At 41.2% G+C, this 27,837-nt stretch overlaps 1 protein-coding gene across 1 annotated transcript in view; it reads left to right on the top strand.

Annotated features, from left to right (window-relative positions):
* The window catches only part of LOC143284698 (germinal-center associated nuclear protein-like), a 46,726-nt gene that overhangs the window by 874 nt on the left and 18,015 nt on the right, over positions 1–27,837 (top strand). Inside the window, exons 2-17 of the mRNA XM_076591629.1 lie at positions 2,036–4,593; positions 5,786–5,830; positions 6,553–6,612; positions 7,585–7,790; positions 8,481–8,646; positions 9,717–10,013; positions 11,099–11,188; positions 12,426–12,568; positions 13,155–13,226; positions 15,097–15,246; positions 16,635–16,906; positions 17,275–17,500; positions 18,613–18,813; positions 20,259–20,367; positions 23,745–23,962; positions 26,048–26,205. Of these exons, the coding sequence (XP_076447744.1) occupies positions 2,127–4,593; positions 5,786–5,830; positions 6,553–6,612; positions 7,585–7,790; positions 8,481–8,646; positions 9,717–10,013; positions 11,099–11,188; positions 12,426–12,568; positions 13,155–13,226; positions 15,097–15,246; positions 16,635–16,906; positions 17,275–17,500; positions 18,613–18,813; positions 20,259–20,367; positions 23,745–23,962; positions 26,048–26,205 (4,880 nt within the window). The 5' untranslated portion in view covers positions 2,036–2,126. The remainder of the gene's footprint in view (positions 1–2,035; positions 4,594–5,785; positions 5,831–6,552; positions 6,613–7,584; positions 7,791–8,480; positions 8,647–9,716; positions 10,014–11,098; positions 11,189–12,425; positions 12,569–13,154; positions 13,227–15,096; positions 15,247–16,634; positions 16,907–17,274; positions 17,501–18,612; positions 18,814–20,258; positions 20,368–23,744; positions 23,963–26,047; positions 26,206–27,837) is intronic.

Here is a 27,837-nt window from a genome sequence, read left to right as displayed (position 1 = left end):
ACATGCAACTTGCACTTAACGCATGTGAAAGAAGCCAACAAGGCAACAAAAGGGTTGTTCCTGGCAAAATTCTGAAGAAAAATCCACTTTGATAAGAAAAACAAATAAAACTGCAGGCAGGAAAAAATACAAAAAAATGGGTGGCGCTGTAGTGTAGTGACGTGCTCTCCCTAGGGAGAGCAGCCCGAATTTCACACAGAGAAATTTGTTGTGATAAAAAGAAATGCAAATACAAACAAAAAAAACAAACAAATAAAGAGTGTCTTTGTCTTGTTGCATTTATTTCGCCATCCTGTGTTTTCCCCCTTCTTCTTTCTGGTTTTCTTACACCTACAATTCTATTACACAAACACTGGGCAACATGAATACAGAGAGACGGTCATGTCCACTTCCATAGTCCTGTTGAGAATATTAATAATTATATTGATAATTTCTGCTGGTGGTGGAAAACAGTGGCTGGAAGGGAACTTTTGATGGCTGCCTTAAATCCTGCATATGTGGTGGTCCATGCACTGACAGCTTCTTCCAGCTGGTTCCATTCTTTTTCTACTATTGTTTTTACAAAGGATAAGTACTTGAATCGGTCTGTTTTGTGGAATGGGATTGCAAAATCTTTGCTTTTTTTTTTTTTTTTTTTTTTAATCTGTTCTTCTTTCTGCTGTGTTGTCTCTGCCATGATCCTTGTATGTTGTTGGTCAGGGTCTTCTGCTGGTTTTTATGGCAGTTGCTAGGAATTTTTCTGGTGGTAGAGCAGGTATTTGACTGTTAACTATCATGTATAGGGTGGAGAGGGGGATAATTTAGCACTGTTCCTCCAGAGATGGTAGTCTCTGGTGTTGTCATCGGCCCAGTTAATTTCAGATCAGATAACTGCTTTTTTTTTTTTTTTGATTCATCCTATGGCTTTTGAAAATTTTCATCAGTATTATGTACACGTTTATCGTTCAGTTAGACAGTTTCAGTTTCTAGTAGGTATCACAGCATACAGACTGATCCAGGAGCGGAGGGGGAGGGGGTGTGTGGGGGGGTGGGTGGGGGGGGGGGAAGCAGATGCCTGACCCAACATGGTGATAATTCCATAGTAAATAGGTGGTGTAAAATAAAAGGTATCTTAAGAATAAAATGTAGATCTATGAAATAACATTCTGAGTCCTAGACTCGGTGATTTTACACCACCTATTACTGTTTTGTGTTGTCGTTGTTGGTTTTTTTGTGTGTTTTTTTTAATATAAATTTTACTCGGTTTCACAAGGTCCTGCAATCACCTTAGTTTAGCTAAGTGCTCTGTGAAAACTAATTTATGCAATTTATGCAGAGGCAATTTTGTTTTCTCTGGCACTATAAATTACAATTGTTGCTCTGTATAAAGTATTCCTTCAAGTTTATTACATTAAATGATTAGTAAAAGCATGTTCTTATTTTTGAAAGTCTTCTTGTGAACTGTAGATTACATTGCTGTTGCAAACAATATGTATATATATATATATATTTTTGTTTGTTTTGGTTTTTTTTGTTTCACCCTCACAGTCTGTTGTTGAGCATTTTTCATATAGATCTCCTTACGGTCTCAGTTTCTCTGTAAGTCTGATAGTGTAATGTCTATCACTTTTATCATTGTGTCTTTCTGGCAGAACATGACCATTTGAGATTTTGACTGATGTCACAGGTCATATTGTTTGTCACAGTTTCATTAAGTAACCATCTGTTTAGTAAAATCAGGTACATTGGAATTTGCACTGCTGTATTGTCATGAAACCCACAGATGCTGTAGAGCTCTGCTTTATCATGCATGTCTTCAAGTGTTGTTCACTTATTCATTTTATTCATTATTGCCTTTACATTATTACAAATAAAGCACACAGTTCATGTTTAAGTATCTTATTCTAGTCATCGTGCAGATTTACTTAAATCACGTGGAATGATGTTTATTTTGCCCATTGCACATTTGTAGGACAACATGTAAATGCGCATTAATTATTGTTTAATATCAATTCAGATCTGCTTATCATACATGATCCTGTCCCTTCTGTTTCAGAATTACAAGAAATAGAAAGAGAAAAAACCCTGAGAATAGTCTGAAAGGTGCTTTGTGACACTCAGAAAGATTTCATCAAGGTCAAGACACAATGAATCCTGGCTCAGTGTTCGGGTCTAGCTTTGGTCAGCCTCAGTTTTCATCTCCGTTTGGCGCAGCAGCAGGGTCTGGCTCCGGCACTTCTCCAGCCTTTGGAACAAACACAGGATTCACCTCGTCTGGCTCTGGTGCTCAGGTGTTTGGATCTGTCAGCACCAGCACGACAAGCTTTGGAACTGGTAGTGGTGGTGGCACCGGTTTTGGAACAACTCCTGGATTTGGCTCCAGCTCCAGCAATGCCTTTGGTTCATCGGGCCTGACTTCCTCCAGTTCTGGCTCTTCAGCACCAGCTTTTGGCACTTCCATGCCTACTGCTGGGTCGTTGGGTTCAGGAACCATGAATCAGAACACTGGGTTCGGTTCAGGCGGCATGAGCGGGACAGGGTTTGGAATGTCATCCGGGTTTGGTAGTGGCACGGCATCTTCGTCCGGAACAGGGAGCACTGGAGCGCAGTTTGGATCAGGTTTCAACAAAGGGACGACGTTTGCCGCCTTGAGTTCAGCCAGTTCTGTGTTTGGGACAACAAGCACAGGGTCTGGTGGTACAGGACCAGCCTTTGGGGGAGGTGGGTTTGGAGGAGGAGCCACAGCACTGGCAACTGGAGGAGGCTCGACATTCGGAACAGGTTCCTCTGGATTTGGCACAAGTTCCTCAACTGTTGCATCAGCATCTGGAACACCTGGGTTCGGTGCAGGATCTTCAGGATTTGGCACAGGATCTACAGGTTTCGGAACAGGATCTACAGGTTTTGGAACAGGCACTCCAGGCTTTGGCACGGGGTCTGCAACCACTCCAGGCTTTGGCACAGCATCTACAAACAGTGGAGGGTTTGGCACAGGATCTACAAGCACAGGAGGGTTTGGCACAGGATCTACAAGCACGGGAGGGTTTGGCACAGGATCTACAAGCACTGGAGGATCTACAAGCACGGGAGGGTTTGGCACAGGATCTACAAGCACGGGAGGGTTTGGCACAGGATCTACAAGCACGGGAGGGTTTGGCACAGGATCTACAAGCACAGGAGGATCTACAAGCACGGGAGGGTTTGGCACAATATCCACACCATCAAGTACAGCTGCTCCTGCTTTTGGCACCACCGCTGCCAGTGGGTTTGGTGGAGGGTCGTCCGTGTTTGGTTCTTTCACATCAGCACAAGACACCTCTGCAACCCAGTCTGCAGCACAGAGTCAGAGCAGATCCACGTTCGGGGGATCATCCATCTTTGGTGCAAAGACGGGAGAAGCAGGGCAAGGCTTCACGTCAGGCTCTGGTGCCACTCTCAGCAGCCAGGTGGGATCTTCAGTGTTTGGCAGCAAAGTTTCCAGCAGTGGTCAAGAATTTGGTGGGGGACCTTCATCTGTCTTTGGTCAGATTCCAGCTTCCATTGCTGTTGGTAGTTCTGTAACCAAAAGCTCTGTGTTTGGAACCAACTTAGGAACCGTCAGTACAAGCGTGAGCACTGCAGGCACCGGTTTTAGTGGTGCTCAGACGACTTCAGTGTTTGGAGCACCACCACAGACAGGACAAGGAGCTTTCCAGACATCTTCAGCAGGAAGTTCTGATGGGATGCCCCCTCCCAGTTACTCCACAGCAATTGGCTCAGGTCAGCCTGGTGTGTTTGCTACGCCGTCCGCAGCAAATGCATTCGGTGGTGCCTCCAAAACACAGTCTGGGGCTGGAAGCATGTTTGGTGGGCTCCCCAAAACCACTTCAGCTGAAGGAAGCATGTTTGGGGGTGCCTCCAGAGCACAGACTGGGGCAGGCAGCACATTCGGTGTTGCCTCCAGCAAGCAGTCTGGACCAGGAAGTGCATTTGGTGGCGCCTCCAAAACTGCTTCAGGGGAAGGAAACATGTTTGGTGGAGCCCCCAAACCTGCAGGAGGGGAAGCAAGTGTGTTTGGTGCTGCCTCCAGAACACAGTCTGGGGCCGGCAGCGTCTTTGGTGGTGCCTCCAGAGCTGCATCAGGGGAGGGAAGCATGTTTGGTGCGGCCATCAGATCTGTAATCAAGCAGGAAACATCACAGCAGTCCTCTCCTCAAAGGCCTTCAACAACAGGCGTAAGCCAGCCCCCTTCTTCTCAGTTCGGAGCTTCGCACACTTTTGGCAAATTCCCCGCTCAAACAGAAATTGGCTCTACCACCTCAACAACTCAGCCATCTTCTTCTGTGTTTGGAGGGAAAAGCAGTTTTCCTTCTGCATTTGGTGGAGCTAGACAGCCGCAAGGGAGTGAAATGAAAGTGGAGACCACTAGCTCCGTCTTTGGAGGAAGCCAGAGTAACGTGAAGAAAGAATCCCATCGAAGTCAGCCGCTCTTTCCTGCTGTTGCTTCCCGCCTCAAGACTGGGTCAGAGGCAAAGATCAAACAAGAGTCAGGGCACAGCGGAGATCCAGGACATCACACTGCCACCAGCAACGTGATTGGGTTCCTGAAAGCTGGAGCGTCCGCCTCTGCTTCAGGTAACCCTGTCACTCACTTCCTCACTTGTTATATTATTGTCACAAGTGTCTTTGAAAATATGTTATTTTCTTTAAAATATGTTGTTATTTTCTTTATGAAGTTTTGTGTACACACAAACATATGTTTCAGATATCATGAACACTTTTTCTTAACAATTTTTTTTCTTGTTTTTTTGTTGTTTTGTGTTTGTTTGTTTGGTTTTTTGTTTGTTTGTTGTTGTTTTGTTGTTATTGTTGTTTTTTTATAATCTGTAAGAACTAATATTCATTTTTAGCGTTTGAAATGGTGTACATAGCATTAACAATATTGAATAAAGAATTGTGTCATGTTTCACACACACACACACACACATGTACACACACATATAAACATTTCGATATATATATATATATATATATATATCAATGAAATCATTTGTGAATCCAAAAATATTTTCATAAGAAATGTTGTCTTTGCTATGATCAGTATTTAGTCTGTTCCTGTTGTCTTTATAAATTATTATGATAAAACACAGTCAATGCAGAATAGGTCTGAGAAGCATTCTAAGAAAATCAATATAATTATAATTTTACTTTAAAACTAAAAGTGGCTGTTAGTGTCATTCTTTTCCATAGTGTTCAGTACTGTTTAACCCTTTCACTGCCAAGCTCGCATTTATGCACAGGCATGGTAGAGGACCCATGTCAGTGAAACTGTGAAAGGTGACCAGATCATGGGTCTGTTATCCATGAACCTACTGCTCTTAATGTTCGGTGGCAGGATAGGCCATGTTTTCAATACATCACAGAGGGAATCCCCAGCTGTTCTTAGCCACTGTCTTTTCTGTGTTTATACCACAAGGGAATTTTTTACTCTAAATTGACTGGTGGTGAAAGGGTTAAAGTATTTGGCATTCTGTAAAAAAAAAAAAAAAAAAAAAAAAAATCTGCATAAAAGTTGGGTTTTTATTTTTGTTTTTGTTTGTTGTTTTTTTTACTTTGGGTAAAACAAAAGGTAAGAATAATAACACAAACAGCACAAACTGGTGTGTTGGATTTTTAAACAAAATTTTACTAAACATTATCAGTTTTAATTATCAAAATTAATAACTAGTAGTAGTATCAGAAGTATCAGTATGCTACATTTTCAGTGCAGAGGGTTGCACATAAGAGACTTGTTTAGTGTTTGCTTTTCTATTTTTTACTTCATTAGGTCCATACCAGAGCCAGAAGAGGAGTGCAGGCGATGATGAGGAAGGTTTGTATCTTTCTTTTCTTTTTTTGTTGTTGTTGAAGTTGATGAAGGGAAAAGCAACAACAATGTTTGATTAGTTCAAATGAGATAATAAAACTGATAATGTGATATGTATATCTGTAGACAGACATTGTATGGATACATTCACAATTGCAGTGGATGTCTCTTATATGTGTGATTTGTAAAAAAAAACAAAAAATGTAAATATCTCCTTATTGATTGTATATTTTTTATTGATAGACAATGGGTTTCTTAGTTATTGCTCATGAATAACTGACTCCCAGTTTACTGGAATGATGCGAGAGAATAAAACAGAATATAATTATAATTTATGAACTATCGGATACAAGTCACTCAGTTATTAGTATACATAACATGTAAAAAATGCACACATTTGGCAGATTTGCACATATAGTAATAATACACACTGGCACTTCACACACACACACACATGCACATCTGCCTAATGCCTCTCAAAGTAAAATGATTTCGAAGGTTGAAGGAATGCTTTATGTTTTTGTGGGGGTCTTTTTTGCACTCTGTTGAATTATTGCTTGAATTGAGCATTTAAAAAGATTCATTTCAATTGACATAGCTAGTACCGAGGGTGCAGAGGATATTGCAAGTGGGTACGGGTTTGAGTAACCGATACATGTATACATGTATGTATACGTTTACATAGAAAGAATCTTAAATGTGATTCAAACTCTTTCACTGACTTACAGGTGGGACAGACTCAAAAAGAGGACGGACAGAGAAGGAAGATCAAGATGATACAGCAACTGGTAACTTTCAAGATCATCCCTATCTTTTGTCTTCTTTTTTCTTCTTAGTTGTTCAGTAAAAATGAATCCTGAAAAAAAAAAAAAAATCATGGTCATCCTTGTGGGTTAATCTAAATGCAGGTACCTCAGAACATGCTCTCTCGTGTGTGTGTGTGTGTTGTTAGTTTGTTTTTTGTTTGTTTGTTTGTTTATTGTTGTTGTTGTTTTATTAAATGAAATTCTGCATCATAAGAAGAACCTCCTGATTGTGAATAATACATCATAGCTTGCACTTTGTTTCCTGCTTGAAAAGTGCAAAACTGCTTTACACTTTTTGATATCTCTTCTGGAAAAAAAAAAATGTGTTCCTGCCAGTGCCAGTGTATGGAATCAGTGAATCAATCAGGATCTTAATCAACATTGACATTGACAGTGTGTGTTAGTGTATGTGCATGTATATGTACAATAAGCTATTTAACTAGTATGAATTATCTGTATGTTATTTTGTGAAGAAAATATTGGAGGAAACTGTACACATAGAATATGTACAGATACCATGCTGTAAGTTCCAACTCTTTCCCAAACACTTCTTAAACTAACAAAGACTCGTGATGCATTGGGACTGGACCAGAAAAACAAGTGTTTCTCACGCATGCACACTCGCACAAATGCAGGTGCACACACACATGCGCGCACACACACACACAACACATGCACACACACACGCACACACACACACACACACACACACACACAGATGTTCTACTCCTAAAATGTAGTATTATCTTACCCAAATGTTTTTCTTTTTATATAGCTGATGTGTGCATGGTGATCGGGGAAGACTGTGTCAGTTACTCGTTTTTCTCTTTGATATTTGCTGGTGGGCATTTAATGTGAGCTGAAAGAAAATTTTCTGGTTTGGTTGAAGCAGAGAATACAGTAAATTGTAAATGTGAATATGAATTGAATTTGAAATCTCTTTGTTTGACACAGAGAGTTCCCCGGAGAGATCGAAGCTGCGACGATCCTCCTCCACCCTGGAGGATGTGGCCAGCAAGACGTCCATATGCTGCAAAGGGATTTCCCCAAAGTTCAATAAGGGTTCCGTCCTAAGGAATCACTTTTCCCGGTTTGGCGTTGTGAAACGAGTACGACCTGTCCCAGCGAAGCAGTATGCCATCATCCAGTTTGAAACCCATGTGAGTGGGATGGCTTGTACTTGTTGCAGTGTGTGCAGTGAATGGTGCCTGTGTTTGCTCAATCATGTTGTGAAAATATCCATGGGTTTTGTTGGTATTGTTCTGTTGCTGCAAATAGATAAGGAAGTATTTCCATATTGTTAGAACTAGTGAGATAATGAATTATGACCTGTGGAACTGGAAAGGATTTTTAGCTGGGTTCCTTCACATTCTACTGGAATTATATGATAGAGTTATTTTTGTTGGTATTGTTCTGTTACTGCAAATAAATAAGTATCTCCATATTGTTTGAAGTGAGATAGTGCAGTATGTCCAGTGAAACTGGAACAGGTTTTTTGCTGGGTTCCTTCGCATTCTACTAGAGCTATATGACAGACTTAGCAAAAAAAAAAAAAGATGCAATGAGAAAAGTATCAGAAAGCACTTTGATGCTGGATAACCACGAGATAAGGTGTGAGGATCATGTTAAAAGTTTTAAGGATTAAGGCAATATACTACACAGGTGTTGACCTGCTGGGGAAAACGTTAAAAACTGATTTTCACTCTGGCAGTAGACGTCAGCAACTGAATCGGACAGGTGGAAAGTCCAATTCTCAAATCCTGTCGTCGTCCATCTCATAATAATGTGATCATGATACTGTTCTCTTTTTTTTTTTTGTCGTTGATATGAATGATTTTCTTCTTTGACAGGAAGAGGCATCGAAAGCGAAGAAGCGTGGAGCTGATTTGCCGGGTCATGGAAAACCCATGAGCATCTTCTGGAAGTCCTCGGCTGATGACAAATCCCCGGTGTCTTCCAAAGAAGCAGCGCAAGGCCGAAGCACCTGGAAAAGATCAGGGGCTGAAGCTGGAAAAGGTAGTCCAAGTAGACCTCAGTTTGTGGGATACTATTAAGCAGTATCCAGTGGAGAACATAGTCTGAGTAGATTTAGTTTGTTAAATGTTCCAAGTAGACCTCAGTTTGTAATGAAGCAGTATCCAGTTGAAAAGATAGTCTGAATGGATGAAGTTGCAAAATGTTCTATATATTTCTTTCTTCTGTCAGTCAAGCTGTGTGTGTTTGTAGGCATATTTGTGGTTGTGCAGACGTCTGGTGTTAAATGCATATGGATCCATATTCTTATCATTTGTACTTGTGCACATGGGCATGAGAGTATTTCAAACAGTGCCACGCAGACAGCCTTCTTGCATCCTCCTTCACATCTTTTGACAGGCACATTAACCAAGTTGTTTGAGCGTTAGACTTTCAGTCTAAGGATCCCGGGTTCGAATCTCAGTAATGGTGCCTGGTGAGTAAAGGGTGGAGACTTTTCTGATCTCCCAGGTCAGTGTATGTGCAGACCTGCTAGTGCCTGAATCCTCTTCATGTACATACACACGCAGAAGATCAAATGCGCATGTTAAAGATCCTACAGTCCATGTCAGTGTTAGGTGGGTTATGGTGACAAGTACATACCCAGCATGCACACCCCCGAAAAGAGTATGGCTGACTACATTGGTAATAGACGAAACGGTTATACACATATAAAAAAAAAAAAAGATGCTACATGTCTGTAAGAGTGTATATGTGTGCATGACTGAAACCTGATTGAATGGCACAGGAAATGAATGCTGATCGCCCCAGTGGCAGCTGTCAGCTGACTCTACCCAGTTAGGCAGCTTGTGAGAAGCTTGAAGCAGTAACTGGTTTTTATTGTACTTTTTTAACCCTTGACTTGAAGTAGTTGCTAATGTGGCAACAGCCTTGAGATGGCCTTTGAGGTCGGCAAGGCGCGAAGCACCATAATTTGATTTAATTTGAGGCTGCCTGTTGCACAAATGCTTCCGTGTTTGGAAAGTGCTTAGAGCTTAGTTTCCGACAGAGGATAGGTGCAGCGTAAGTGAGTACCCATTCATCATCATCATCATCATCTCTGTCTCAAACAGGGGCTAGCAGCCTGTTGTCAGGCACACAGTTACCCAGCTCCGTGGCGGCAGAGCTGGCCAGCATGGGCGGAGCCGACTCTGATGCGTGTGGGGCTCAAGCGTATCAGACGCAGGACCAGTCAGCCGGCAGGATGCGGTCTGGCAGAGAGGAGCGCAGCAGTAGTCCTGTTCGCAGAGACCCTGCCCAGCGAACCAGGAGCAGGACACCACCTCCATCATCGTCATTGTCGTTGTCGTCATCGTCGTCATCCACCTTGCCCACCAGCAGTGCCAGCAGCCTGGGCAAAACCACCAACGGTGAGCTGCTGTTGTCGCTTGGCAGTCAGGGTTTGTGCTGTCAGAGAAATCTGGAAAGTGTGTGTCTTTGTGTCTTTGCATGCTTATTTACCCTTATTTTTATATTTATTTATTCATAAATTTCATCAGTATTGTTATTCATATTGTTATTCATAATTTAATTATCATTATTATTATCATTTATCTCATTTATTTATTTTTTTATGATTTATTTTATTTATATATGTATATTAAAAAAATCAATTGTAATGGCAGATTAGCACCTTATCTGTTCTGTTTTTTTCTGAAAGAGTCTTTGCAAAAGAAAGAGACCACTATTTCCAGGGCTGAAAGATACGTTTTGCTGAGGCTCAGGGTCTGGAAAAGTCTTGGAATTTTGATAAAACCCCCCAATACAATGGGCTTATGTAAATGAAAAACAAACAATTGAAAAGCAAAAAGTCATAATTTAGGAGGGTACATACATTACATTGTTACGGAAGTCTGGATAAGTCTTGGAAAAATGAAAGAACTGTTTCCAGGGTTATGGAAGTCTGGATAAGTCTTGGAAAAATGAAAGAACTGTTTCCAGGGCTCAAAAAGTATTGGAAAATAAATTTTCCAACCTACATAGTCTGGAAAACTCTTGGAATTTTAATACCACCTTTGTACAGTACATTATAGGACTGTACAAAGAGCTTACTGCTTTTAGAAAAAAAACAACCCCAAAACAAACAGTTGAAAACCCCAAAGGTGGTAAAAATTGAACATTGATTCCAGTATATATCTCATATCTTTCTCAGTGGTGTTGCAGATGGCTTTGTTTTGGTATGGAGAAATTTTCAGTCTGGACTGGAAAAGGTCTGGATAAAGCATGGAATTTGTTTGGGAACCCTGGGAAATTGTTGATTATGGTTATTTTTCTTTCTGATGTCATAATTGGAAGCGAAAAACATTGGTGAAAGTTGCGAATCTGATTAGATTGCTGAACTTTGTTTCTTTAGTATTGTTATTGCTGATTAGTATCATGGAATGATTATGGAAACAGAACAAACCAATCAACTGTGATGTGTCTGATACTATAATGTAAGGTTTGTTGCTTGCAGTGACACTGTCCAGCCTACGCAAGATGATTGCCACGACCACCATGGAGAAGGTCAACGTGCTTGACACCAGGGACAAGCTTATGAGACAGAGTAAGTAGCCATTGTAGTAGACAGCGTTATTTGTGTTACACATTGAACATTCGAACAGCAGGACAGAGAAGTCCAAAAGAAAATGAGAAATAAAATGGGGTTATAAAAATGTAGTGCTGGTTATAGAAATGTTTAAACTAAATACTTAGGGGTTTGTGAAAACAAACAAGAAAAACAGCAAACTTTAATCTAGCAATTGAGAGTGGAAATTCTTGCTCCCATGCTGTCCAAGAGGTGTTTTTTGCACAAGCAGACAGTCATGCATGAAAAGCTCTCTTTGAAAAAACAAACCCACAAAAAAATTACTTTTACCCTTGATATCACACTCATTGCACTTTGATTTTTGCTCTGAATAAGTGTGTTTAGTTCTGAGGTCTTCAGTTCATAAGGTGAGTGACCAAATTAACAGGGAATGGAGGTAACGCTGATGGTGGTGTGTTGTTTGGTAAGGTGAGCGACCAAAGTGACAGGGAATGGAGGTAACGCTGACGGTGGTGTGTTGTTTGGTAAGGATAGCGACCAGAGTGACAGGGAACGGAGGTAACGCTGACGGTGGTGTGTCGTTTGGTAAGTATAGCGACCAGAATGACAGGGAACGGAGGTAACGCTGACGGTGGTGTGTCGTTTGGTAAGGATAGCGACCAGAGTGACAGGGAACGGAGGTAACGCTGACGGTGGTGTGTCGTTTGGTAAGGATAGCGACCAGAGTGACAGGGAATGGAGGTAACGCTGACGGTGGTGTGTCGTTTGGTAAGGATAGCGACCAGAGTGACAGGGAACGGAGGTAACGCTGACGGTGGTGTGTCGTTTGGTAAGGATAGCGACCAAAGTGACAGGGAACGGAGGTAACGCTGACGGCGGTGTGTCGTTTGGTAAGGATAGCGACCAGAGTGACAGGGAACGGAGGTAACGCTGACGGTAGTGTGTCGTTTGGTAAGGATAGCGACCAGAGTGACAGGGAACGGAGGTAATGCTGACGGTGGTGTGTCGTTTGGTAAGGATAGCGACCAGAGTGACAGGGAACGGAGGTAACGCTGACGGTGGTGTGTCGTTTGGTAAGGATAGCGACCAGAGTGATAGGGAATGGAGGTAACGCTGACGGTGGTGTGTCGTTTGGTAAGGTGAACGACCAGAGTGACAGGTAATGGAGGTAACGCTGACGGTGGTGTGTCATTTGGTAAGGTGAGCGACCAGAGTGATAGGGAATGGAGGTCACGCTGACGGTGGTGTGTTGCAGAGCTGGGCAGGCAGACCGGTGGGGGATTGCTGTCTAGGGCTTTCGTCGGCACCTGCCCCGACATGTGCCCTGAGAAAGAAAGACTGTATCGTGAAGAGGTGCGCAGGCTGAGCATCTACGAAATCATCCCAGGATCCAGCACAGTGAGTATCATAAAAAAAAAAGGTTTTAACTAAAATATTTTGCATAAGACCTTTTTCATGTATTGCCTTGGTCTGTTTTCTGTTCAATTTATGATTAAAATGATAGTGGAATATTGTGCATGATGTACTAGTTTGGTGTGCGTTCTTGCAGGTGTGTGATGCCTCCTTGAGCTACTGAAACTGAGACTGAAACTCTTGCAGGGTGACTTTTTCTTCTGAATGACAATAATCTGTCTTGAAGAAGAGAAGAGCGGACAGAGACAGAATAGAGAATGCTGAAAACAAACGCAGTAAGAAAGACTTGCAGTTCATGAGCCAGTGAATAAGAGAAGTGTTAACATGTCAACCAGTATCTACTAAACCATAACTATGACACCAGAGTGGATTTGTTTGAATGACAAAGTAATTTCTGACTTTTCATGTGGAAACAAACATTGGATTGTACTTTCAAATGTATATTTTCAGTGATGGAAATTTCCTTATTGCTCAGTCAAATTATTGAGATGATGAACACTTCTGTACTTAACAGGATGTAAATATACAGTGGCACTTTCCCTTAGTAACTCAGAAGAATGTGTGTTTTCAGCTCACAGGCTCAACATCACTGGTTGATCATACAAAGGCGGTCAAGGAGTACAGCAGATCTTCAGCAGATCAGGTTAGAACCAAACTCTGAAATAAAACTGTTATATAAAAAGTTGGCTGCAATGTTTGAAAGTAACTGCAGAACTGAAAGTAACCTTACCATTTCTTGACCTGACTCGTATATTTTGTATACGACGGGCGCAATAGATGAGTGGTTAAAACGTTGGACTTTCAATTTGAGGGTCCTGGATTTGAATCTCGATGATGGCGTCTGGTGGGTAAAGGGTGGAGATTTTTCAGATCTCCCAGGTCAACATACGTGCACACCGGCTTGTGCCTGAACCCCCTTCATGTGTATACACAAGCAAAAGATCAAATACGCATGTTAAAGATCCTGTAATCCATGTCAGCGTTCTGTGGGTAATGAAAGCAAGGACATACCCAGCATGCATATGGCTGAATATGGCTGCCTACACGGCAGGGTAAAAACGGTCATCCATGTAAAAAAAAAAAGTCCACTTATGTACATTTGAGTGAACATGGGAGTTGCAGCCCATGAATGCAGAAGAAGAAGAAGTATGTTTTGTATTTCCTGTTGATGTGACAGGCAATGTGTTAGACTTGCAAATGTTCCCGCTAGGTTCTGATTCATCAGTAACCAAGTCTCATGACACGACCACTTCCAGACTTTGACGTGGGCTGTTTGACGCAGTTTTGTTATGCTTATTCAAAAGGATGTATAATATTGGCACAGTCTGTGGACAGTTGAATATATACACTAACACTAGACGCAACTTAAGACTTCAGCCTGGTGCAGAGGAATGCCAGGTGAAAATGTACATCAGATGAACTGAATTAAAAGAGATGGAAATATGAAATCTTCTGTAGCTTCGTAGCACATGGTTGTTAACTTCCCATGGTTTCTGAATGGATCACTTGGATAACTCTTCATGACTAGGCGAGAGTTGAGTCCTTTGAAATTTTTTGGTTATATTTATAACGGTATAAGTATGCATCAAACATTAAAGAACGGGGAAAAAAATGTCCACTTGTAGGGAAATACAGACATTGATATACACCTCTTTATTTTATTTATTTATTTATTTTTTTCTTAAAAAAAAGTTATTTTATTTTATTTATTTATTTATTTTTCTCAAGGCCTGACTAAGCGCGTTGGGTTACACTGCTGGTCAGGCATCTGCTTGACAGATGTGGTGTAGCGTATATGGATTTGACCGAACGCAGTAACGCCTTCTTGAGCTGCTGATACTGATACTGATATTGCACTGATTTTGTATGTTTAATTATGTTGAAATTTATGAGGACAAGCCTGGAGCTTCATTTCTGAGGAAGTGTCTGGGTTTGTTCCATTGTCCCTTTTATTTACTTGTATACTAGCTGCATCAGTAGCAAAAACAGCATTGACTTGAAGTTGTGTACCTTGTGTATGAGGGGAGTTACCACTCTTTATTATTTGTTAATTACGCTGTCATTCTGTGTTGTAACTTGTAATAGTGCTTTCAGTGGAGGAATTCTGGGAAAAAAAGAAAAACAAACAAAACATAGATATATATATTTTTTTAATTAAAAAGAGAAAAAAAGATGTGAAAAAATAAGAGGATGGGGGACCCATTAAAAAAAAAGAAAAAGGAAAGGATGTTGGGAAAAATGGGAAATTGGGGAACCAAAAAAAAAAAAAAAGAAAAACCACAAAAAAACCTGTCATGATTAATTTTTCCCCATTGTTTCTGAATGGTTCACATGCAAGTAAACAAGTAAAACTGCACGCAGGAAAAAATACAAAAAAATGGGTGGCGCTGTTGTGTAGCGACGTGCTCTCCCTGGGGAGAGCAGCCCGAATTTCACACAGAGAAATCTGTTGCGATGAAAATGAAATGAAATGAAATGCATAAATTTTTAACACTGCGGTGACTGATACTCAGGACGAGCCTCTGCCTCACGAGTTGCGTCCCTTGCCTGTCCTGACCATGACCATGAACTACCTGCTGGTGGAGGTCGCGGAGTGTGGGGAGGACGGCAAGTGGGCTGAGTGGTACGACTTTCTCTGGAACCGAACACGGAGCATCAGAAAGGTAAGAAATGTTTTTGATTATTGAGGATGTTTGGTACTCAGGACAGCACCCCATGGCACACTGAGCTTGGAATCGTTGAACTGACAAGGCCGAAAGTAAAGCAGATATTTGGTATATGTGGCTTGTGTGAAATGCGCGCACACACACATACAAAAACAAAAAAAGAATCAGTTTTCCACGTTGATAAATTCAGTATGTTGTCTGCATTTAACTGTAATCTATCGTGTCAGTTGATACAGTATTTAGTTGATACCCTCTATAAATTCAATTTGGTATAATATTTGCATGCTGATTTGTTCCATTCATTTGTATAACCTGATGTATAGGATTTGTCTGCCTTATTAAAAAAAAAAAAAAAAAAAAGAATTACAGCAATCAAGATATAACTGTATTATCCTGCTGAAATTCATAGTTTAAAAAGGTTTGAGATGTGCTTTCTGGTGTCTGCAAACAGTTATGGCATCATGTTCTGTGCTTTCTGGTGTGAATGCTTCTTATGTTTTTAGTTAAGTTTCCATAATGCTGCCAAGGATTAAAGCATCAGTAACAGGTGTATCTCTCTCTTGTAGTATCTGTTAGGCTTTCAGAGGCATGAGCTGGGTTTGTGCATTGGTCAGATACATCTGCATTCCCTCCCTCCCTCCCTCCCTCCTTCCCCACATCCTTCACCCCCCACAGTCCTCCCAGAGCCCCAACAGATGCCTTGGATCAGTCCACATGCACTGACTCTCTTTGAAACTGAAACAGTTATGTGTAATCGATCTTCTGCACATGTGTATGCACACAAAGGAGGTTAGGGCACTAGCCCAGTAGTTTGGCATGTATGTTGACCGGGGAAATAGGAAAAATGAATCACCTTAACACTTCAGATGCCGCTACAAGGATTCAAACCTCTAGACTGTCAGATTTAAAAGTCCAACACCCTGATGACTTGACTGTCACACCCATCATACTGATATGAACCAGTTCTGTGATACTGACCTGAAGAGGAAGGTGGCAGAATGGTTAAGAAGCTCATCAGCCAATACAGAGTCCGTGAGTGTCTGGGTTCAGATCCTGCTTTTGCCCTTTCTTTCAAGTTTGACTGGAAAAATCAAACTGAGCATCTAGTCATTCAGATGAGATGATAAACTGAGGTCCTGTGTGCAGCATGCAATTGCCACACTGAAAAAGAACCCATGGCATCAAAAGTGTTGTCCTCTGGCAAAATGCTATAGAAGAAATCTACTCTGATAGGTACACATACATATGCATACACTCAAAGCCCAAGTGCATGGTTCAGACATCTGCCGAGCAGATGTGGTGTAGTGTATATATGGATTTGTCTGAACGCAGTGATGCCTCTTTGAGAACTTGAAACTGAAACTGACCTGAAACGCCTTGTGCAGGAAATCACCCAGCAGCAGCTCTGCAGCCAAGAGGTGGTGGACCTCCTGGAAAAATGTGTCCGCTTCCACATCTACTGCTCAGAGCGCCTGTGCACGGAAGACATGATGGTGTTTGACTCCAAGATCAACGACGAGAACCTGACCAAGTGTCTGCAGACACTGAAGGAACTGTACGCCGACATGGAGAACAAGCACGGCACATTCTGCCCCAACGAGGCTGAGTTCCGTGCCTACATCGTCCTCATGAACCTCAACGAAGGGGACACTCTGAGGTGAGTGAGACAGGGAAGGGGAGTGGGGATGAGGGGGGGGTCAGTTGATCGCTGTGGTGTTGTTGTTGATTGAGCTTTTTGTCAGCTGAATGTTATTGTGTTTGGAAACAGTTACATTGTCAAAAATAGTGAGAAGGTTTGGTGAAAACAGATGTTAAAAATTTCTGCCAACAGCCTGTGTTTTCAGGCAAAATTCTGTAGAAGGAATCCACTCAGATAGGTACACAAAAAAGTCTTGACTAAGCACGTTGGGTTATGCTGCTGGTCAGGCATCTGCCTAGCAGATGTGGTGTAGTGTGTGTGTGGATTTGTCCAAATGGAGTGATGCCTCCTTGAGGGATTGAAACTTCTGGAAACTTCTTTCACAGAGAGGTTCAGCAGCTGCGCACGGAGGTTCGGGCCTCAGCGGAGATCGGCTTTGCGGTGAAGGCCTACTCGGCCCTCAACTCCAACAACTACGTGCGCTTCTTCCGCCTGGTGCGCACCGCCCCCTTCCTCAACGCCTGCATCCTGCACCGCTACTTCAACCAGATCCGCGCCCGCGCTCTGCAGATCATCCTCAGGTCGCACACTGCCGGCCAGAAGAAAGTCGGGGTGAGCGTGACTGGGGCATTGGGGAAGCTAAATGGCTGCGATGCTGTGTCATGAACTGTGTTTTGTGGGTTTGTCTTTGGGTTTCTTTGTAGATGTGACAGTTTTGTGTTGACGCAGTTGAGTATTTGTATGGTTTGACAGTCCTGTTATGGCCCTGTATGGTTGGTTGGACTTTAAGCAACAAGAACAAGAGACTGGGGAAGGGGGGTGGGAGGAGGGGGGAGGGTAGGTGTGTGGGACAGGGGAGGGGGGGGGAGGGGGGGGGAGGGGAGAGAATGTGAGGAGTCATCGGAGAGAAAGTTGTAGATCTTAATGTGTGAGAATGCTGTTTATAATATAAAGCATTTGTGTAATGCTCTTTATAATATAAAGCATTTGATATAAAGAATTTGTGTAATGCTGATTATGATATGAAGCATTTGTGTAATGCTGTTACAAATATAAAACGGTTGTGTGTGTCTTATTTTACTAAGTACATGGGCTCCAACTCTCACGTTCACTTGTATACATGTATACACGAGTGGGCTTTTACCTGTATGACCATTTTTACTCCCACCATGTAAGCAGTCACACTCCAATTTCCGGGAAGGAGTTTGTGTGAGTGCGTGTGTGTGTGTGTGCTGATGGTGTGGGAAGGAGGTGTGGGGGGGAGAAGTGAGAGGTCATTGAGGGTCTGAGTGTATGAGAATGCTGTTTATAAACGCATAAAGTCAGTTTGTGCGTGTATGTGTGTGCTGGTAGAGAGACAGGATATGTCCAGTAAGCAAAGGTTTTGTCAGGGAATGAATCAGTCGATCAACCATTCAGTCTTTTCAGGTAAAAAAAAAAAAAAAATAAAAGTACTTCTAATGTGGTTAACATTGATTATGAATTTGCAGGAAAAGAAATCTGTCAGCATTCTTTTTTCTTTCTCTGTCTTCTCCATTCCCCCTACCCTCCCACCCCCACCCCTAAACCCTCATTTTTAATGAGTGGAAGGAGTTTGACTAGTAGGTTACTGACGAGATGTTTAGATTTTAATAGTTGATTTTCTAAAATGGTATCAAACGATTCAGTGGTATACATGTATTGAATCAGTCAGCATTGTTTCCCTTTTTGTCTGTGATTTTCAGTTCCTCCTGTCAGAGTTTCAGCGGCTCCTGGCGTTTGAGAGTGAAGGGGACGTGAGGGAGTTCTGTTCTTACTACGGCCTCCAGGCAGATGGTGCAGACTTGTTACTGGATCGGTCCGCCTTCGTGGAACCAGAGACCTCGCTGCCCTTGTGGCGAGCCGAGGGGCTGGTGGAGTCCAAACGCTTTGGGTCTGTCGGAGAGGTAGGGGCAGAACTGGTGGCGAAAACTTGGGCTTTGTGTGTCTTGGTGCGGTCAAGTCCCCAAATGCATGTTTTATTGTGGGGAAGCTGTTTGCCGCTTGTGTGTGGTGGGGTGCTTGTGAGTGTATGTGCATTCGTCTGTGTGTATAGTGTGTGTTGCATGGATGTGTTTTCTAGAGGGTATCATGGATGGGTGGGTGGGTTTCCCAATTGTGCGATTGTTTTCTGGCACATGTTTTTGTGGGAAGTAGGGGGCATTATGGAGGAGGGAGGGGAGAGGAGGGGTGTTTTCTGGCACATGTTTTTGTGGGGAGTAGGGGGCATTATGGAGGAGGGAGGGGAGAGGAGGGGGGAACGGAAATATAAATGATTTGAGCAGTATTTCTGGAAAAATGTAGCTATATAAATGTCCATTATTATTATTATTATTGTGTATCTTTGTACACAATGTGTGGGATTAGTTATTTGAAAAAAAAAGAAAAAAAAAAGATCAAACGCTTCTTCAGTCCACACAGAGCAGGAAGTGGTATGGATGGGGGTGATGATGGCAGATGGTTGATGTGCTGACTACCTGTGAATGAGCTAAAGACTGTGAAGCAATGCAAGCAGATATCACAATTGCTCGAATACTCTCCAGGTGGAAGTTGTACAGAAGAACATCAAAAGGAAAAAGCTGGTCAATTTTGCATCCTAAGTGGAGGTTCCCATTTGTCTGAATATATTTGGGGATTTTTTTTTTGTGTTATTCTTAATGCTTGGACAGAAATAACCATTTGTGACCTACCATAAAACTGATCCGTAGTTTTCAAATTTTCATGTTTCTGAAAGATGCTCTTGACATTCAAACAGTGAGGATTGTTTTGAAATTAGAGACATAGAGTACATGGGTGACATTCCTTTGACTAAACCCATTCAAAAAAAAAAAAAAAAAAAAAGTTCAGGGAAAATTAGTGTGAACATTTGATACATTATTAGGAAGAAACTAAACTTATTTCAAAAGCAAGGCAATTTTTTTTTTTTAATCAATGTTATTTATATTTTCCATCATAGTATTTGACAAGTGACTGTGTAAACATAAGGTACCTGAATCCCAAATATGGCCTCCACCAAGCGTACATTACTTCAATGGAACACAAACACACACACACACAGTGACACACGCACAAAAAAAAAAAAAAGAAAAAAAGAAAAAAAAGAAAAAAAGCCTTGTTGCTCCATTGTATAATTTTCAGTGTTGATACTTTCATGCTACTTCATGGATGGGAGTAGTTTCATATTATAATGATATGGATTTCCATATTGGCATTCAGGCAGATTTTTGTCTTCTTCATTTTACCTGAGTGCCCCCCCACGACCCCCCAACCCGGCCGCATACTTTTCAGCATAGCAAAAACCAGTCACTCCCAACCCTCGCTAGTTTTTATTGGCATGTTTTTGGATTGCAAGGTGATCAACGGAGGACCTCTTCAGGCGGTCAGTCTGCCCACTCCTCAGTGCAGCTTTGATGAGCAGGGTCGCTTCATTGGCAGTCTGGAGGGTCTGGTTGATGATGGTGGTAAGTGTTGTTTCTTCTTCTTCTTATTCGCAGAGATATCAATTGTTCAGATTTTGACGTATTTTGTTACGCTTGATCACAGTTTGTACCGACATAATGCCACTGTCAAAATTGTTCCGATGAGTTTATTTTCAACTATGATAATAATAATAATACCAATGAATATTTGGACGCCCTATCTCCAGAGAGCCCAGAGTGTTTTCAAATACAATTATACATACATACATTGATGCAGATACACTTCATAACATTCATTTGCTTATATGCATCACAAAATAAACAGGTTACACACACACACACACACACACACACACACACACACACACACACACCAGGCATTCATACTGATACAGCCCCATTCCTCACCACCCACCAACAGTCGCACACAGATGCACAGGGTGGGAAAACTAATCATAACAACTGTGGAAAAGGTGAGTTTTGAGAGCTGATTTGAATGAGGACAAAGACTGAACATATTGGACAGAATAAGAGAGTTTGTTCGAGATGACAGGTCCACTGAAAGAGAAAGCGCGTTCCCCATGGAGTTTCTTTTGCCAACATAGCATGGTCACATGCTTTTCTGTTGTAACATTACCCAGACGCTCTAGACCTATCGATCACGAGGCCAGGGCAGTCACTACTAACCTTGGTCTTAGGTGATGATGCTCAGCTATTCACATGCATGTTTACATTGAATTAGCATTGAGTGGACCAGTCAGCTTTATCATTTGCCCGCAGAAGAAAGAACGTGGCTGAATCAAGTTGCGACTCAGTCAAACAGCGGTCTGTGCCACTTAGATAAAATGTATGTTTGCAGATGTGGTTTGGAGTCTGAGTGTTCATAACAAATTCAGAATGTTCCTATCAGATTTCCTGATTGTTGACACAAACACTTGAGAGGGGTTGGCATCTATGTATTTGCCTTTTCACAGTGTCAGTCCAGCATGTCTGATGAATAATGTCCTCTGGTAAGTGTAGTTGTCACAAACCCAAAGGGGGTAAGGAGGAATGATGGCCAAGCACTTCCATGGGATTCACACACACACACAAATTAACACTTTGAGGTGTAAATAACAAAAATATCAAACTTTATTTAACTGCACAGTAAACAACATGAGACAATTACTTAACACAGACTAAGTACATAAAGAGAGAGAATATAAGAGAAAGAGGAAAGAGTAAAGAAATGTCCTGAATACAGAAAATTGAGGAAAAGGAAAGGACTCATTCAGAAAGCATCCTGTCACCACCGGAGCCTGGCTCACCCTACTGAAAAACGTTCACGCGTGCTCATTCTCACCTCCCTAAAACTGACCATCACCAACTACATGTGCATCTCAAACGCCACAGCTAACAGAAGCAGCACACACAACACGCACAAGGCAAATATATCCAGTCACTCCTGTGACAGTTGTTCTTTTTTAAACATTTTTATTGATTTTAATTGGTCAACATTTTGCACAAAGTAAAAACTCGGAAAATGATAGAAAACATTAAAAAATATATATATATATATCATTTCTTACTATGATTCAGTTTGATTTCAGTGCACCCCCCAAAACGGAGTATGGCTGCCTACATGGCGGGGTAAAAACGGTCATACACGTAAAAGCCCACTCGTGTGCATACGAGTGAACGTGGGAGTTGCAGCCCACGAACGCAGAAGAAGAAGAAGAAGATTTCAGTGCGCATAAGTTCAAATGCGAGGCAAACACAATGTGAAAAAAACGAAGAAACGAAAACAGGTCAACAGCGGGGAAAAAAAGATGTCCACAAAAACATAGATAAAAGACAGTAGAAAAAATACTGAGGGTTTTCTAGTTTGCCATTATTTGGTGCATTTTGTGAAGTGTTGTTGTTTTAGTCGTTAGAATGCTGCTCTTTTAGTTGATGGTAAATACATTCAGGGTTTTGAATCAAATAAGATTTGTGTAATGCCTGTTAATAGAATCTTGATAGTTCTTGTTGTTATGTATGCTGGTCTTGAATGAAATGCTCTTGTATAGGCTGTTATTGTATTTTGTTAATGATCGTAATGATCTGTTGGTTTTTTTTTTCAGCTTTGTATGGTAAATACACAAAAGAAACATTTGCCTGCCTATCATTTTTTGCCTGTGCATTTATACTTCATTGATTTGCATGTCAAACGCCACAGCCAACATAGGCATTAATGTATATTTCATTGATTATGTGTTTTACATTGCAAAGACTTGCATACAATACAGAGAACAGTATGAAACAAACAATATAAAACAAACAGTAGCATCCACGAGAGAGAGAAAGACAAAATAAAATAAAAAGTGATATATAAAAAACACACCAAAACAGCGACAACAACAACATCAACAAATACAGAAAAAAAAACAAAAAAAAACTTGTCTAATCATTCAATCAATCAATGTTTTCACATTATTGTTTGCAGTAATCATGATGATTTAAGATGACATTAACTCTCTCCATACGAACGGCGAAAGAGACGACGTCAACAGCGTTTCATCCCAATTACCATCATCAAAATATTGCAAGCGGAACGCTCTTATACTGAAGAGGTGAATGTTGACAAAGAATACCACAATTCTGACGACGGAAGGCTAAAGGTTGGGTCATTCAGACACCCACTGGACATCCGAGGGGTCTGTGTAGAGGAGAAGAGAGGACTGGCCGTACTGAGTGAGTTAATAATAGAGACCAGTTGTAACATCACAATAGCATCAGTTATGTCAGCTGTTACGGTAATGGCATCAAGGATGAGGCGAAAGCAAGTGGTAGCATTATAATATCATAATAAGGACAATACACTCTCTTAGTTAAAACTTTTTTTTTTCATTACACAGTAATCTCACGCAGGAGGAAGGTGGCAGAATGGTCAAGACTGAAGACACTCATAGTCATATGCCAGTAATGTGTTCAGGATGGTCTGGGTTTGATTCCTGCTCCCACCATTTCTCCCAGGTTTGACTGCAAAGTCAAACTGAATGTCTAGTCATTCGGATGAGACAAGGAACGGAGGTCCTGTTTGCAGCACGCACTTCACGCACTGAAAAAGAACTCACAGCAGCAAAAGGGTTGCCCTCTGGCACAATTCTGCAAAAAGAAATCCACGCTTGATAGATACACAAATGAATACACAGCCACTAAAGGCATGACTAAGGGTGCTGGGTTATGCTGGCTGGTCTGGCATAGATGCGATTGTAGTGTATATGGATTTCTCCCAACAGCAGTGACACCTCCCTGGGAAACTGGAACTGAAAGCCAATCTCACACATCTTTGCCACATCTTTGTCTTTTCGTCTAATATCACTTACAGTGAAAAGACGTTAAACTAAAGAACGAACGAACGAATCTTTGCCACAATGGCTGTGTGTGTGTGTGTACAGGTCAAGAGGCCCAGGACAAAGTGAAGCCGTTTGCAGTGAAGGCCGCAGCAAAGCCTCCCCAGCTGCAGCCCAGTCCTTTACTGCCACAGACCAATGTCACCAGCAGTGCTGCTGTACCTGGGGGTGACGTGTCTGCTGTCAGCAGCAGCAGCAGTGGCCAGGCATCAGTGTCTGGTGACGCTGCTGACGGGAAGCAACAGTGGAAGCCTAGTAGCGAGGTATGGGTTTGGTTGTTTTTTTCCTCTTTCGTATTGTTGTCAATGGTAGGAGTAGTAGTATTGTTATAGTCATTAATAACAGTGTTATTCTTATTACTATCGTCATAATTATTGGTATTATTAATGTACTTGTAGTTTAATAGTAGTAGTAGTTGTAGTATTTTGTTATTATTGTTAATTTTTATTATTATTATTATTATTGACTCACTTGTGTAAACAAAGTGAGTCTATGTTTTAACCCAGTGTTCGGTTGTCTGTGTGTGTGTGTGTGTGTGTGTGTGTCCATGGTAAACTTTTACATTGCCATTTTCTCTGCAAATACTTTGTCAGTTGACACCATATTTGGCATAAAGATAGGAAAAATTCAGTTCTTTCCAGTCATCTTGTTTAAAATAATATTGCACTTCTGGAATGGGCACAAAAAAATTTAAAAAAGAAGCCAAATTATATGCAAACTGAATTTACTGTTATTTTATTTTATTTTTTTTTATTCTCTAAACTTGGCACTTTGATCTGATATTCTGACACAGCATCAAGAGCAGTCATTTTTTGTTTAAACAGGAACTTCTTTTGCTAAGCATGGAAGTTATATTCCTGGTTCATGACTTTGGTGTAGATAGTAAAAAAAAGAAATTAATCTGTAATTAATGCTAGGGGGGTTAATTGGCCATTAAACTGATCTTTCTCATCTTAAACATTACATTTTGAAGTATTTCTCAGTACATAAAAAGCTTGTGTGTTTTACTCTCAGTGTACAGGGCTATCACTATGTTCATTCGCCCAAGTGGTCTTTTTCGGAAAATACTAAAATCAATACTACAAGTGGAGTTATAGATCTACTGGCTGAGCCCTGAAGGTCATGGGTATTCAAAGCACGTGCTCATATTTCTCGCAAACGCGAAGGGCGCCATTTTGTTTCAAGTAGTTGACCAATCCAATCCAATATTCAGTTGACATTACACGATAACATGTGATGGAAAGTTGGAGAAGGAGACAGTTAAATATTTATTCAGGTTGGTAGTAGTGATTTCAGTGCGTATGTTTGTGTATATTGTTGATTCTTTAATTCACCAGCAACATCTTTTTGCTAAGAGATAAACTATGTATGCGTGCATGTATGTGTGTGAAACAGCTGTTGCACAGTATTTGCCATATTAACCAGTGATGGCACCTTAGAAATTTGTAAAAAAAATGCCTTTTTTTTCTTCTTCAATAAGAAATGGTGCTTTCAATGAGAAGAGAATAATGCACCTGTGAATATTTCTTCTTTCTCATAGAGTGAGCTTAACCTGAATGTGTGTTTGAATTCTTTCACTGCATTGTTCTTTGTCGTTTTTTTCTTGAACCATTGGTTTGAATTCTTTCACTGCACTGTTTTTTCTTGAACCATCGGTTTGAATTCTTTCACTGCATTGTTTTTTGTTGTGTTTTTTCTTGAACCATCGGTTTGAATTCTTTCACAGCTTTGTTCTTTGTCGTGTTTTTTCATGAACCATCGTTTTGAATTCTTTCCCTGCATTGTTCTTTATGGTGTTTTTTCTTGAACCATCGGTTTGAATTCTTTCACTGCATTGTTCTTTGTCGTGTTTTTTCATGAACCATCGGTTTGAATTCTTTCCCTGCATTGTTCTTTATGGTGTTTTTTCTTGAACCATCGGTTTAAATTCTTTCACTGCTTTGTTCTTTGTCATTTTTTTCTTGAACCATCGGTTTGAATTCTTTCACTGCATTGTTTTTTGTTGTGTTTTTTCTTGAACCATCGGTTTGAATTCTTTCACTGCATTGTTTTTTGTTGTGTTTTTTTCTTGAACCATCGGTTTGAATTCTTTCACTGCTTTGTTCTTTGTCGCGTTTTTTCATGAACCATCAGTTTGAATTCTTTCACTGCATTGTTCTTTTATCATGTTTTTTCTTGAACCATCGGTTTGAATTCTTTCACTGCTTTGTTCTTTGTCATTTTTTTCTTGAACCATCGGTTTGAATTCTTTCACTGCATTGTTTTTTGTTGTGTTTTTTTCTTGAACCATCGGTTTGAATTCTTTCACAGCATTGTTCTTTGTTGTGTTTTTTCTTAAACCATCTCAGGTGCTGAAGACCATCGCTCGAGACCTCTTCTTTGAGGTGATCGACCAGCATGCCCGTGAGGTGGCCCAGTCGGTGATCTCTGCACAGACCGTTATGCGCACGTGTGAAGCTGACATCGCATCAGAGATGACTTTATCTGTCGTGGCAGACCTAGCCCGGTAATTTGTCTGAAACGGTGACTGTGGGGTGCAGTTGAAAATTTTGTTTGATGTCCCGTCACACGTTTGTGATCGTAAACATTTTGCAAAAGAGTACATGTATTAATTTTCACATTTGAATGTTGACGTTTAAGAGGTAGGGAGGAGGAATGTGGTAGAATGGTTAAGACACTCATCTACCAACACAGAGTCCATGAGGGTCTGGTTTCGAATCCTGCTCTTGCCCTTTCTCCCAAGTTTGACTGGAGAATCAAACGGAGCTTCTAGTCATTCAGTTGAGATGATAGACAGAGGTCCTGTGTGCAGCACGCACTTGATGCACTGAAGCAGAACCATTGGCAATGAGAGTGTTGTGCTCTGGCAAAATTATGTAGAAAAAAAAATCCACTCTATGTACACAAAATATATTTTAATTACACATACTTAACCGTGACCCAACTAGTGCAGACTCCGGCAGGGGTCTGACATTCCTGTCCTGTGCAAACTACTATCCGCCTATGCGGAGAAAACAAAACTGTGGCCGAGCAATTCCTTTATGCATGCACTCAAGGCATGGCTAGGGCGTTTGGGTTATGCTGCTGGTCAGGCATCTGCCTAGCAGATGTGGTGTAGTGTATATGAATTTGTCCAAACGCAGTGACGCCTCCTTGAGAAACTGAAACTGACACTTAAAAGGTAGGAGAGGAAGGAGGGTGGTGAATGTAGACGTTGACTGTGATTTGAAGAATTTGATATATTCTGTGTTGTTGTTGTGTGTTCATGCAGGAGTTATTGTTGGAGATTTATGAATGCCAATGCTTGCACGTACACTCATACACAAACACAAAAACACATTCTAACACATGCACATACATACAAATCTGACATTCATGAATGTGCTGACATTCCACTCAGATCAAAATCTTTCAGATGTCATCTTTGATGTTCATTCAGATAAGTGTTTCCACAAAAAGTGAAACCTTTCAGACAGTAACTTCAAAGTGCCTGTTATAGTGGTGTGCCTTCTTTCTGACAGTAACTTCAAAGCACCTGTTTTAGTGGTGAGCCTTCTTTCAGACAGTAACTTCAAAGCACCTGTTTTAGTGGTGCGCCTTCTTTCAGACAGTAACTTCAAATTGCCTGTTGTAGTGGTGTGCCTTCTTTCAGACAGTAACTTCAAAGACCCTGTTTCAGTGGTGCGCCTTCTTTCAGACAGTAACTTCAAAGACCCTGTTTTAGTGGTGAGCCTTCTTTCAGACAGTAACTTCAAATTGCCTGTTTTAGTGGTGCGCCTTCTTTCAGACAGTAACTTCAAATTGCCTGTTTTAGTGGTGCGCCTTCTTTCAGACAGTAACTTCAAAGACCCTGTTTTAGTGGTGCGCCTTCTTTCAGACAGTAACTTCAAAGACCCTGTTTTAGTGGTGCGTCTTCTTTCAGACAGTAACTTCAAAGACCCTGTTTTAGTGGTGCGCCTTCTTTCAGACAGTAACTTCAAATTGCCTGTTTTAGTGGTGCGCCTTCTTTCAGACAGTAACTTCAAATTGCCTGTTTTAGTGGTGTGCCTTCTTTCAGACAGTAACTTCAAAGCACCTGTTTTAGTGGTGAGCCTTCTTTCAGACAGTAACTTCAAAGCGTTTGTTTTAGTGGTGAGCC

Source organism: Babylonia areolata, chromosome 8, assembly GCF_041734735.1.
Source record: "Babylonia areolata isolate BAREFJ2019XMU chromosome 8, ASM4173473v1, whole genome shotgun sequence".
NCBI classification, from domain to species: Eukaryota; Metazoa; Mollusca; class Gastropoda; order Neogastropoda; family Buccinidae; genus Babylonia; species Babylonia areolata.
This window is presented reverse-complemented; position numbering and strand designations above follow the sequence as displayed.